This window comes from Trachypithecus francoisi, unplaced genomic scaffold, assembly GCF_009764315.1.
Source record: "Trachypithecus francoisi isolate TF-2019V2 unplaced genomic scaffold, Tfra_2.0 Lachesis_group12, whole genome shotgun sequence".
In the NCBI taxonomy this organism is placed as follows: Eukaryota; Metazoa; Chordata; class Mammalia; order Primates; family Cercopithecidae; genus Trachypithecus; species Trachypithecus francoisi.
Genome location: NW_022681457.1, coordinates 18671058 through 18685804, shown reverse-complemented (window position 1 = coordinate 18685804; position 14747 = coordinate 18671058). Strand labels below are relative to the sequence as shown.

The 14747-nt window shown below is 39.4% G+C and overlaps 1 protein-coding gene across 7 annotated transcripts in view; it reads left to right on the top strand.

Annotated features, from left to right (window-relative positions):
- The window catches only part of DAB1 (DAB adaptor protein 1), a 1271953-nt gene that overhangs the window by 1115433 nt on the left and 141773 nt on the right, over positions 1–14747 (top strand). For 6 of the 7 annotated variants that reach the window (XM_033225043.1, XM_033225042.1, XM_033225046.1 and 3 more), the window contains exons 3-4: positions 3449–3588; positions 12183–12281. In XM_033225043.1, coding sequence (XP_033080934.1) covers positions 3449–3588; positions 12183–12281 — 239 coding nt within the window. Of the gene's footprint in view, positions 1–3448; positions 4877–12182; positions 12282–14747 lie in introns of those variants that run through there. The other variant, XM_033225047.1, reaches the window with a different exon arrangement.

Sequence of the window (14747 nt, the reverse complement as noted above, 5' to 3'; positions counted from 1 at the left end):
TTCAGCAACATAGGCTGGGATTCATGGTGACCTAAAATGCATGAAGATTGATCCTATTCCTAACACCTTCATATTGTATGTGCCTTAGATAGAATTAAAGCCTTATGGCTCTGATATCTGTTATTTATTTCTTAACTAATATAACTGAGACCTTGCTCAAGATGTGCTCATGAAAAATTACCCTTTTAATGGTGAAGCATTTAATGAGAAACTGGATTATCTACTGCATAAGTGCCCTTCATACAAATTAGCTTGGCCCTAGGTCCTAATCTAAATTGGACTCCCTACTTTCCTCTAAATGGCCTAATATTTTCTTATTAATCTCTGCCCTTGTTCACCTGCTATGGTTCTACCGTCTCTTATGAATCTTCTTTCTCGGCAGAGTTCTGTGCCCTGACAAATGTTTCTTAAGGCTGTCTTTGTATCTGACTCATAGACATTTTCTTAGAGATGACTGATGACTGGAATCTGTTCCATTTTCAAGCTGTCTCTCCATCCTTCCATGGAGTTTTAATGCTGCCAATGTATTGACTACCATCAGATTTGGGCCAGGTGAGTTTGGGTACAAGATAAAGATGGGGCTTTATAAGAAAGTTGAGTAGAAAAGAAGCAATTGATCACGGTGGTTAGGCAAACAGACTTGAAAACACAGAACACAAGCAAACCACAAACATGGGCTTTCACACGAGACAAATCTAGGTTCAGGTTCTACTCAGTAAGTTTGGACAAGTTACATGGCCTCTAACACTTTCAATTTAGAGCCTGATCTATGAAACCTGAATAATTGTACCTACCTCTACAATTACTTTCTGGACTTAACAAGTTGATGCATATAATATGCTTTGTGATGAATGCTCCTTGGCATTGTTATTACAATTAAAGTTTGGGGAAGTCTCAGTGGTGAAAGAGATGTTATTATGGACTGAAATAGTATCATATGTTGAAGAAGAGAGATGTTTGGCTATAAGGTGTATTATGGCAAATGTCCCATTGTTCTTAGCTCTAGTCTCTGACATCTGCTCTTACAGAATGCTGAGGCTTAATTATTATACTGATTATAGTTTCTGACTAATCATCCGTGTGTTATATTTGCTTTATGGAATATTACTCAAAGGCTTTAATATACAAGGAGTCAGCAGGGGTGTCGTGGGAAAAAAAGAAAAAAATCTGGGAGTCAGGACCATAGGTCCAGGCCTGACTGGACAGACCTTCCTTCTCTCTGCCTCCCACCCTCCCAGGATTGTGTCTTCTTCTTGCTTCTTTTACTGGGCTTATAATAGTGGTGATACTCACGCTTATAATCCCAGCACTTTGGGAGGTCAAGATGGTGGATTGCTTAGTCTAGAAGTCCGAGACTGGGCAACGTGGCAAAACCCCGTCTCTACAAAAAAATAGCCAAGTATGACAGTGCGTGCCTGTTGTCCCAGCTACTTGGGGGGCTGAAGTAGGAGAGTTGCCTGAGCCTGGGAGGTGGTGGCTGCTGTGAGCTGTGATCGCACCACTGTACTCCAGCCTGGGTGATGAAGTGAGACACTGTTTAAAAAAAAAAAAAAGTGGTGACAGCTACCATTTGTAGAAAACTTACCATGTAAATACATGCTTCACACATACTATCTCATTGAAGTTACTGTTCATGCTAATGCTGTAAGGTAGATACTTTGTTGTCATCCAACACTTTTTTTTTTTTTTTTTTTAATGGAGTCTGGCTCTGTCACCCAGGCTGGAGTACAGTGGTGCGATCTCCACTCACTGCAAGCTCCGCCTCCCGGGTTCACGCCATTCCCCCCCTCAGCCTCCAGAGTAGCTGGGACTACAGGCGCCCGCCACCTCGCCCAGCTAATTTTTGTATTTTTAGTAGAGACAGGGTTTCACCGTGTTAGCCAGGATGGTCTTTATCTCCTGACCTTGTGATCCGCCCGCCTCGGCCTCCCAAAGTGCTGGGATTATGGGCGTGAGCCACCAAGCCCGGCCCATCCAACACTTTTAAAAAGGGAGGCTCAGACAGTTTAGTTGACTTATGAGAAGGACCCATGATTGGAAACGAGGATGTCTGATTCTGAAGCTTGAACCTTCTTACACACCTAGCATAATGGAGATACATTTGTATTTGCAGCCACCAAAAACTTAAGCTTCTAAGGGCACAGACGTTGTCTCATTCATCTGTTGCCAGTGGATAGTAGCACTCATACAGAGGAGATACTTGGTAAGGGATGAATGTATAAATGAATGAAATGAAAGTTGTATTTTGTCATTAGAAATGTACTATATGATGACTAGTGATTGCTGTTGTGTTTTTCTATTGTAAGCATGTCTTCTGATAATTCTCAACCCCACAAGATAGAGAGGCCTTAGTTTACACGTCTATAGATAGAGGGAAATAGGTTGAATTATCTCTAATGTCCTCAGCTCTGTGTTTCTGACAGAATGAGGTAAGCATGACGAAGGAGAAATCAAGAATTGAAGTTAATGATACTATAGGAGATGAATAGCAGACAGATAGGACACTCCGGGTTTTAAGAACCAACTGTACAATGTCCAGACCTCTGACTAGTCAAAGTATGATGAGGTTAGTGATGGGTTTGAGTTCCTTGTATTCATCTTATTTGGGACTATGTTTACTTGGGCAAACTACCTAAACTCTGTGATCTTCAACTTCATCATCTGGAAAATGGAACTGGATTACTTGTGACGAGTGGGGATAAAGTTTATAGAACATCTGGCATGGAGCGCTTCCTCAGTTCCGAGTTAACTTTATTGTCCTCACTTCATGTAGATACGCTTGAGCTCCTGGTTGATGTGTCTTAGCAAAATATTATCTTAATAATTATTGAGAGAGCCTGTTGGAAGGGGCAGACACACAACAGCACGTAGCATGGAAGCCTATTTCCCTGCACACATGACTTACCAGAAGAGATGGCATAAAACCATTTTTTGATAATTGTCTTCAGGTCATTACTCTGGAGTTTCACTGTAAAACAGCTTGTGGAATTGGGTGGGAAGAGGGTCTTGGCCGAGCTATTATTGAATGTTGGCAATGCCAGAGACTCGGTGCTAAAATTATTCTAACAACAATTTCAGACATGAACTCTTAGTGGGTGACTATTATCATTTGTTGAATATCTCTTGTTTATCAAACCCTGAATTACATGCTTCACACATGTTATCTGATTTATTTATCATAATACCCTGTTGGGGTGGTTATTTTTAACTTATTTTTCCCTACCTGAGAAAACTGAGTCTCAGAAAGGAGAAGTAATTTGTCTCAGGACTTAAATGGATGGAGTCAGAATGTACATCTAGGTATACTACTATTCCTTTCTCCTGGGTCCAGTGATTTGACTTTCCGGGAATGTAGATGAAACCAGACAACGGATCTTGAAATTGTGGATACTCAAAGCCACTGGGGTCGGCACAACTACATATTTGAATCTGCTTTTTCTCTTTTTAGGTCAGGATCGCAGTGAAGCCACTTTGATAAAGAGGTTTAAAGGTGAAGGGGTCCGGTACAAAGCCAAATTGATCGGGATTGATGAAGTTTCTGCAGCTCGGGGAGACAAGTTATGTCAGGATTCCATGATGAAACTGAAGGTGCTATGCAAACATTTTCTTTTAAATACTTTGTGTTTAATGTGAATGAGGAAAAGAAATGATTACCATCATAATCGTAAATAACTTTATTCATTTATTGGTAAATTACTTGGCTCACTGTTGAATCACCGTATTTTTTCATTGGGAAGAGATTTCAATCATTCAGCAAATGTTTATTGAGCACCTACTATGTGGAATATTTTGGTAGGCCCAGTTTTACAATTTTTGAGTGTATCACATTTTATTCCATTTTATTTTTATTTTGCAACTCCTGCAAAAATAAAATTACAAAATTATCACATTTTTTATCCCCCACATTTTATGAATTTTGCCACCTTTTTATTTTTGAATAAATAATACGTATTTTTGCCATATGGTAAGAGATGTTAAGATAAAAGTTGATTTTATTCATTCTTATCATCTCTACTAATGTACCCCAAACACTTTAAAATAATATCCTTAAAGTAAAATATAATTATATTTTGGGATTTGGAGATATCATGAAGAGATTTCTGATTTTAAATGTTATAAAGAAGTCTTTTCTCTGAGGAAACTAAGAAAGAAATTAGAATTTTTTTTTCTTTTTTTTTTTTGAGAAGGAGTCTTGCTCTGTCACGTAGGCTGGAGTGCAGTGGTGCAATCTCAGCTCACTGCAACCTCCGCCTCCCGGGTTCAAGCGATTCTCCTGCCACAACCTCCTGAGTAGCAGGGATTACAGGTGTACACTACTAGGCCCAGCTAATTTTTGTGTTTTTAGTAGAGATGGAAGTTCACCATGTTGGTCTGGCTGGTCTCGAACTCCTGACCTCGTGATCCATCCACCTCGGCCTCCCAAAGTGCTGGGATTACAGGCGTGAGCCACTATGCCCAGCCAGAAATTAGAAATTTTTTAAATATACAAAATAAATTATTAAATTCTATTAAACAGCCTTAAAAGTATACAAAAATAACACTTTTCTCAGATTCTGATGTCCGTATATTGTTTCTTTTAAAAAAGTTATAAAACATTGAAAAAATAAATGATTTAACAAGAAGTCTACAAATATCATGTATTTCAAACATATATAATTTTTTTTCTGATTATAGAGTTCACTTATGTGCATTATGAAATATTTTGAAAGTACAGAAAATATAAGGAAGAAAACTGAAATAATCCACAATCCCACAAAGCCAATCAGTGTCAACATTTTTGTGTATAATTTGCAAGCTCCTTTTGTGGTTTTACATATATAATATATGAATTATACACATATATGTAATAAAATTGGAATTATAATTTATACAGTTTTCTGTCCTGGGACGTTTTCTCCTTCATCTAATAATATATATGAGCATATATACATATATATATATCTTCAGATAGCCCATGAAGACATAACTTTGTCAATGAAATATTTTCAAATGTCAAAGGAAGAAAAGAAAAAAAAGCTTGTTAGGTGTGTAAAAGTATTAAAACCTGTAAAATGCATAAATGTAAAATGTGATAAAATCTGCATCACCTTTACTTTCATAGATGCTGAGTAAATCACAGTTATTATTTTTGTCTATGCTATATAAATTTTTTAGTAGGTTAGCATACATATCAGATGCTAAGTTTCCCTATAGTATGGCTCTAAGAATCATGAGTTTTAAAACTCTTAATTTTCTACACTAGATATTCATTTATATATCTTCTTTTTATTTGTTAAGCTGTTATATAAACAAACTTTATTTTAATAGTTATATATTTACTATAAAGTATACTAGAAAAAGGCATAAAAGACATCAAAACCATGATTTTGCAATCACCTTGGAATAAGTTAATGCATCTTTTTTTTTTCAATAATTAAGCAATGTTATACAATTTTATGGTAGTCCAATGATGAGTTTTCTTCTCCCAAGTTCAGAGCTGAGTGATTAATAGACAAGAGTTGGACAGGAAGAATTCCAAACTCCAGCTTTCTGCCTGATAAATCCTGGCCTGGAGGATGTGACTTAGATACACAGTCACAGTGAGCATCCTTGAATGAGATGAGCTATTCCACTTGGTTTGCAGGGGTGTTGGACAACTGCAGATCCCCCTGTTCTCCCAACCCCTGCCCTTGCCCAGAGTAGGACCCATGACTCGTGCATGAGATCAGATGAGAATGCAATCTGTCTATCCGTAGGCAGACTGCAAAGAGAGCCCCAGAAGAGATTGATTTTTGTATGTTCAGCTGCTGCTTCAAACTCTCCAATCAGATAGAGCCACACCTTCCATCCCAAGGGGACCCTAGTCAAAGATGAGAATAAGGGCCAAGATCTTGATTATTGCTGAAGTCCCTCCTCAGCGAATATGAAGTCTGGCAAATGGAGATTTGCTCTAACAAATCTTAATTAAAAGACATGAAGAAAATGCCAAGATCCGGTTCTCATCCAGAGCCACAAGTCTGCTGAGGAGGAGAAAGGAACTCATGCTCCCAGCATCTGGGAGATGACTGTTTACCAGGTTCAGTCACAGAGCACATCACTGGCCAGCCGCCTTCTTGGAAACCTGAGGCCTAAGTGGGTGTGAGTCAGGAGTTGGCCTCTGCTCCCTGAACATTCTCACTCAGGATTAACATTGGCCTAAGCTAGCTGGACTAGGCCTAGCAATGGCTGCCAACCGTGTGTGTGTGTGTGTGTGTGTCCTGCAGTGAAGTGCTCCATCTGTCACCTCTCATAACCATGAGGTCCCCAAAGCCCTGAGAGTTTGTCCTACTATAACATACTACTGTCAGCTATGCTGAACTTTTTGAGGGGTCCTTGATTTCCACACAATTGTGTTTCATTATTTGCAGGTTGCTGAGAAGAATGTTGACATTTCAGCTCCCAGTGGTTTTTCTTTAGGAAACACAGACACATAAATGATCAATTCTCTATTTGGCCATCTGCCCAGGAAAGTCAGAGAGATGTACAAAATGCCTCTTACCCTTGCAAAAAGGCCCATTTACTCACGTTAGGCCATATGAGAAATAAAAATTCTGTTGCCTTTGCTAGACTCTCTGAAGCTGGTGCATGTTCTTGCATTAGAGAGTTTTCTCTTGGATTGTAGGGGATGGAGAGGGGATTCATATAATGAATATGAGTGACCCATTGCCTGTCCACCAACAGAGCATCATGATCATCATCATCATTATCATTTGTTGACATCATAATATTTTAATTTACAATCCACAAAGCGTTTCACATATATCTTTTGATCATATGAGATACATATTAGCTTCCCTGTTTTGTGAAGAAGAAATCTGAGAGTCAGAGAAGTTAAAGTATTTGCCTCACAGCCTTCATTTAATCTATGATAAAATGAATTCTAACCCAGACACCAAGAGAGCCTGTGTTTGACAAGACACAGTTTTGCCCTTAATTGTATTCTGTTTCGTATTTGCATTTAATTTATTGTGGTTCCCAAACTAGGTCTTAAGCTCCTACCAGTAAGCTACTACCCAATAGTCACATCACACATCATTGACTTCTAAACTAGTCAGCTTTCAGAGACAAAATGGTGGTGACTAAAGTTAAGGAAAAGGATGAGGTCTCCAAAGACAGTGCCTAGAGCGCTGGGTGCAGAACCTGAAGTATGTCAGTCAGAGTCCTGAAAGAACCAAATCTACCCCAGAAAGATCAGATGATGGTGCTTTAATGAAGGAGCAACTTCCAACGGGTGGGTAAATTTAAGGTAGCAAATGAGGGGTGGTGAGGTACTCAGAATCTAGCAACAGTGGGAAGCTATTGCCACTCCTAGGAAGATATATATTTACTGGAGCACAGGAAGAGCAGAATTGATAAGAAAGTCTCCCTTTCTCACCACACAAAATATAGCTACTACCAGAGATGCAAATGAAGGATGATAAGGGAATGGGAAGCAATGCTCTGACCTCTCTCTCCTTCCACCCGCTGATCTCCTGCCTGTGCCTTGCATTGGTGGAACACAACTGGAGCCATGGAAAAAGAAGCTTAGGAGATCACAGGATGCAGTTCTAGTCTGTAGGAATCAGTCTCTGGGCAAAAATGGGACAGAGAAAGATACTTGTACTCCCCTTTTTAACTGGGAAAAAAATGAAAGTTAGAATGAATTTTTTCCCTTTGGTTCATATACCTGGTAACTAGCTAGAACTGAGAAGGGAGAATGGAGACTAGGCTTATTACATGGGGCTTTCTGGAATAGCATTCTAAAGTTTTCAGAATTCATGCCTGAAGCCTGCTGCATTTACACATATGCTTTACATGTTCCCTGGAGAGCACAGTCATAACGTTGGGTGCATGTACCGTGCTGTGCGAATGTTCTCAGAGCCCTTTCATGTACATCATACATCTGATTCTCACAGCAACGCCTGGGCTGGACAGGGCAGCCTGTGACTCTTGCTTGGCATGCCTGACCTTTTCTCTATATGTAACTTCCTCCATAGAGATGCTGCCTACTTATGACTCCCTTGAGGATGCCTGTGTCAATCATTTCACACAGTGCCTAGCACGTGGTATTGTTTAATCATATCAATATTAGCTCTCGAAAGAATAACTGTTATTTACTGAGCCCTCCCTGCACACTGTGCCAAGTGCAATAGATGCATAGTTTGCTTAAGTGTCCTCACACTGTTATGAGGTGAGAAATGTGAATATTATTCTCATTTTTGGGTTCCTCTTCACCACTAAGTTTGGAAGCTGTTGGTTTTACCTAGCTATTTTCATAAACTTTTGGACATATCTGTAGCATGCATCATTGCATAGTCATTTTTTAAAAACCAGTTTCTCAGAAAGGGGCTCTTAGAGAAGAGAGGATTGTAGTAGAAGGATTCCTACCTTGAGAATCAGAAAGATTGCTGTTTGACTTTCAGTTCTACGACTTATTAGTCCCTTTAGGTTCTAGGAGGTCATTTGATCCCCTGGCCTTATGTTTCCTCATCTGTAAAATGAGGGAGGTAATTCTTACTTCCCAGGATTGTGATATTGACTAAATTATATGATAGGTAAGAGAACCTCTAGCATAGGCATCCAAGAAAATGTTTGACTCTCTGGTTTCCAGATTTCCAGTGGTGACTTACCAGGTCAAGTGGCTAATATCAGGCACAGAGTCCATAACAGAACCTATATCCACATCTTTTGACTCCCTAACCAGAGCTATCTCCTGAGCCTCTGTTAGTTCTGCGCAGTGGCCATGAATAGTCTTATGGGGAGATGAGCCCGTCAGTGTCCTGAAGGTACTGTCTTGTGGCAGACCCACTCTAGACTGAGTGCAGTTTTTCAGAGCTTGACCTAGAGTCCTGTCTCACAAGAAAAACATGCTTGATAAGATGGGACTTTTCTTTCCCCAAAGATAGCACCTTATGGATTGTCCTTCTCTTTTTCATTTGTCATGTAAAGTCACCATCAGCAGCCCCAAGTGGAAATGCTCCTGGAACATGTATGTTGGCTTTTTCCATCCTTCTTTACCTACAGCCGTGTTCTACCAGGGAATTCTTTGGTAGCTGCTTGATACCAACAAGCAAAGGGGGCCTTAGTATCTAATCAGTACTACTATGTGCCAGGAATTATTGCTTTTTGATATTCCAGGAAATCTGTGAGCTAGGAGCTGTTAGGACTGTTTTGGAGATAGAGACATTGAAACTTCTCTTCCTGACCAAAGGTGTAGCCCTTTCCCCAACCTGTCCTGTGCTCTTCTCACCTAAAGGAAGAAGGAATAAAGCCAGAAGGAGACAGTCTCCTCCCCTTTGACAGTCCTTCCAGTACTTTCCTTTAGGAGGGTACATCTTAGTCTATTTGTGCTGCTGTAACAAAATGCCTGAGACTGGGTAATTTTTTGTAAAAAACAAATTTATTTTCTCACAGTTCTGGATGCTGGGAAATCCATGATAAAGCTGCCAGCAGGTTGAGTGTCCAGTGAGGACCCTGATCTTTCTGTTCCCAAGATGGTGCCTGTTACTGCATCCTCCAAAGGGGATGCATGCTGTATCCTCAAAACAGAAGGGCAGAAAGGGGAATGAACCCATTCTCTGAAGCCTTTTTATAAGAACCCTAATCCCCTCTATGAGTGTTCTACCTTATCACTTAATCACCTCCCAGTACTATCACACTGGCAATTAAGATTCAACACATGCATTTGAGGGAACACATTCAGCCCCCAGCAAGGGGCTAATTATTTTTCTGATTTGTATGTGTCCTGGATATCTGAGATTGAAGGTTGGGGTGTGAAGGGATAGTAACATGTATTATTTTAGTGCAAATCCATCCGAGAACACAGATTTAAAAGGCAAGTGAGGGAAAGTCACTTTCCTTCACTTTGAGTTCCTGCTTTACACTAGGCTGCATTCTCAGCCCTAGGCATAAACCAAATAAAAAAAAGTTCCATGCACAATTGAGCTTTTGTTCTATTAGGCAAAGGCAGACAATCAACGAATGAATTTGTGAAATGTCAGATGGTGGTAACTTCCAGGAGGAAAGTGAAGCAGGAAAAACAAAGGAGATGCAATTTGTCATAAAGGGTGTGCTCTGTTGGCTAAGAGGGTCAGAGAAGGTGGCATTAAACAGAAATTAGGAGTTAACCCCTGGGATTCCAAAGACATACTTTGGCCATTTCTGCATGTTCCTTAAAAGCATCCCACAGTAAATTCATGGGAAAACAAAGAGCACATTGAGCAATCTAGAAACCATTGAATGTGGGGAGGGATTGAAGAGACAGAGAACTCTGCTTTGTATGTGAGTTAAGAGTTGCTCTAACCTTTTAGAGAGCAGTTGCTGGAGGAGCGGTCGTATGTCAATATGGAGCAGCTCTGAAAGAGGAAGATTGGAAGGGGGTTGTAGGGAGAGAGACTTAAACTCCCTAGAAATAAGACACATGTAAAGGATAATCACTGGTCCTAGCACCAGGTGTTAGGAGAGCTGTGTTGTAGTCTCAGCTCATTGACCAATTCCCTGTGCCATCTCAGGATGGTCTACTACCTTTCAATCCATCATTTTTCTCATCTGTCTTTTGAGAAACTTGGATCTATTAGTTTTAAGGTTTTCTGTGGTGCTATACATTCTGTGTGTCTGTGAGTCTGCAAGATGTGCTTGAGAATGAATGGGTGATGTATGAAAGAGGGAATTTCCTCCTAGTAGGTGTCTATAAACAGGAACTGGAACACAAACTGTAATGGACGTTCATGTATTTTCTAGAAGAAATTCATTTTTATTACATTTCTTCAGTATACCAGGCATTGTGCTAGGTACTTTATGTAAATGTTTATTTAATTCTCTCAACCATGCACAAAAATGATGTACTTACACTTAAGAAAGTAAAGCTAAGAGGTTAAGTAATTTGTCCAAGATTATACAGAACCAGGAGTACGACTTAGATATTCTTATTCCACAGAATATTTCCAATACCCAAGGTGAAGATAATCAAACATCCTCAAAAGAATGTGCCTTCCTCATACCTCTGGTCATATCTACTGCTGTCTAACACCAACCATTCCCCAAAACTGATGCTGAGAAGAGCACATAGTAGTTTTATCTCCTGGAAATATGAAATCAATATTATTTTAGACCTTTCTTCTTCTAAAACCCCAGAACCATAACTGCTGAGAGTTGGGCTTAATCTTGCCATCTTTAGAGGCTGGCAGTAAGCTGGAAGCCTCAAGGCCCCTAATGCATGGTCAACAACAGCCCCTGGGAGTGTAGATCCCTTGAAAGGTCTTTATCCCCTGAGTTGTACCCTAGTATGGAGCCCATGCTTTCCTGCAACTGGCCAACACAGAATCTAATTTGAAAAGCAAGTGTCTTTACTTTTAACTTGAATCTTATCAACTTTGGGCAACTCTGGATAGCACATATTCACTTAGCAATTATTTGCTAAGCACCTCCTGCCCTCCAGGGACTGTCCTAAGCACGAGAGATAAAGCGGTGAACAAAGTAACACTCCAACATTTTGTGAAGCTTACCCTCTCACTGATTCATAGACATATCTTCGGCTTATAAAACATTTGAGACAGTAAGGAAACAGGTTTTTTTTGATGAATGGAATGTGAGAATGAGAGGAACAAGGGTAGTGGTAAACACAAAATGTCTTTGGATAAAAATTGCAATCAATAGGCATTTAATTAGGGTGATCACATTTTTTTTCCAGCAAAATGGACAGTCTAGCATTTGTTTTTATTTTCTTTCTATTATCTAAAATTGATTCATATGAAAAGTTTTTCCAGAATTATAAAAAATAAAATTGTATGTAGGAATATACTTAGTGGCTCACCTTTATTTAAAAGGTTAAAACCATATCTAATATAAAACCCACAAAAGACATTAATATGAAAACCATATTGTGTCTGTCTTGGGACCCCCAATTCTGAGCTGAGCATCTAGACACCATTCTATAAAGTTCGATTAGTTAAGTGAGTGAACATTCAAACATTTCTCTCTACAATGTGTTAGAAGCACTAGGACGAGCATGACCCTAAAACACCAAGAAGATGTGAACGCACTGAGTAGGGAAATGTGGAAGTGCGAAAGGAAAGCAGTGTGCATGATTGGTGGCATTGGTTGATGGTATCTGACGTGCCTTTGGGACCAGAGAGAATTTTCAAATGAAAATACTAAAGTAAAAACCATGTTCTTCCTGTCAACAGGGCGTTGTTGCTGGCGCTCGTTCCAAAGGAGAACACAAACAGAAAATCTTTTTAACCATCTCCTTTGGAGGAATCAAAATCTTTGATGAGAAGACAGGGGTAAGTAAAGCAATCACATGGCTTTGTGAAATTGAATCCATTGACACATGTGCCCTTAAAAGCCTCTACTCTCTGGGAAGGAATCTAAAACAAGCGTACAAACACATAAAGCAACTGACAAACTTGATCAACTCTGATCATCCATCAAAGCAGGTCTCTATGCTGACTTGGCCACAGTGTGACTGCACTGTGGTTCTTATAGTGTAATGGTGATAAAAGTGTCCCACTATCCTGGTAATCTGATGGGAGATTGATGAGCTTTGAAGATCAATGTGTAATGTGACAGTTTAAGTTAAATTTCTTTGTGTGTTGGCAACTTTAATGACATGCGTCCTAGAGGGAGATACATGTACATCTTTTGACTCGGTCAAAGCATCCAGACTCTCTTGAGTTTAACCTGGAGCACCTTGCAATTGCTGTAATCAAAAAGAATAAATGGAGTTCTCAATCTTAAAAAAAGAAATCTATCACTGCACGACCAGGAAATTTAAGGGCTGATATGTTTGTTGAACCCTCCAAAGAAGTGGTTTGTGTTTTCATCAACCTTACAGCTGCAATTAACTCCCAGATTCATCCCCAGAGCTCTCCTGACACTGTCAGTCCTGCTCATTGGTGGTAAGAGGAAAATAGAAAAACCTTCTATGATCCGTTTTCCAAGAAAACAAGAGTCAAATAGATGTCTTTTTCCTTGTATTTATTCAGTGTTTTACAGCTTATAAAACACCTCCATGTATATCACCTACCATGAACTTCACAAAGGTAATTTATCAAGCACTTTATAAATAATACTTAACCATCTGAGTTACATGACCCTGGTCATTTTGCATTATTATTTTCTCTTCCTTGTTCTGACTAGTATGAAGATAACATAAGGGTAGTAAGATGATAGTTTAAATGTAAAAAATGGATTTTCTTCAGGAAAAAAAGCTATAGAAAAATTACTCCTGAATAACTAGTAATAGAATGGATATCTGTACACCCCTGATCATAACAGCATTACTTTCAGTAGCCAAAAGGTAGAAGTGACCCATGCCTGTAGATGGATGTATACAAAATGTTGTATATACAGACAGTGAAATTCTATGGAGCTCTCAAATGAAAGAAAATTCTCACATGTGCTACAATGTGTATGAGCCTTGAAGACATTATGCTGAGTGAATTAAGCCAGACACAAAAAGACAAATATTGTATGATATCATTTATATGGATTACTTAACATAGTCACAGTCATAAAGACAGAAAATAGAATGGTGATTGCCGGAGACCAGGGAAAAGAAAAAAATGAAGTGTTATTATTTAGTAGGCATGAGGTTTCAATTTGGGAAGATGGAATCTTTTGGAGATGAATGTGGTGATGGTTGCACAGAAATGTGAATGTATTTAATGCAGCTGAACTGCATGCTGAAAAATAGTTAAAATGGTACATTGTATGTTATGTATTTTACCACAATAAAAAATAGCTAGGTGTAACTCTCATTATGGAGTACCTCCTATATACTAGACACATGTTAGTCAGTTTACATACATAATTCAGTTTCATTCTCGCAGCATTCCTATGAGGTGATACTAATAGCTACTTTATTAAGTATATATTATGTGCCAGGCATTGTGGTAAGCTCTTTATAAGTACCAGGTCATTTAATCCTCACAACAACCCTAGGAGGTAGATGGTACTATTATTCTCATTTTATAGTTGAAGATAGCAAGGACAGAAAAGTTTACATAACTTGCTGGCAGTAAGGGGTGACAGAGGCAGGATTAGAACCTAGGCACTCTGGCTCCTGAGTCCTTTTGTTTAACAACGATGCCTATTATCTCTCGAGATAAATCTTTTCTAAGTTCACCCACGTTTTGTATTCTTTTTCTTTTTTAATTAGGTTCAGGGACACATGTGCAGGTTTGTTCTATAGGTAAACTCATGTCTCAGGGTTTGTTGTACAGATTATTCTGTCAGCTAGGTACTAAGCCTAGTATCCAGTAGTTATTTTTTCTCTTCCTCTCTCTCCTTCAACCCTCCACTCTCAAGTAGGCTCCAATGTCTATTGTTCCCGCCTATGTGTCCATGAGTTCTCATCATTTTGCTCCTATTTATAAGTGAGAACATGTGGTATTTGGCTTTCTGTTCCTGTATTAGTTTGTTAGGGATAATGGCCTCCAACTCCATCTACATTCCCACAAAAGATGTGGTCTCATTCCTTTTTATGACTGCATAGTACTCCATGGTGTATATATACAACATTTTCTTTGTTCAGTCAGGTGCAGCCATAAGAGGAGACATTGGAGAGCCTCTGGAAACAAACAAACAAACAAACAAAACAGTTTGTTATACTCACAGGTCCTAGAGACTGGAGCACAGCACACCACACAGGGCCACATGGGAAAGACACCAGGGTGGTCAGGAGGCAAAAGACAAGGAGCAGAAGGGGGAGACCTAAGGCCACTCCTTTATTGGGATTGGCAATCCAA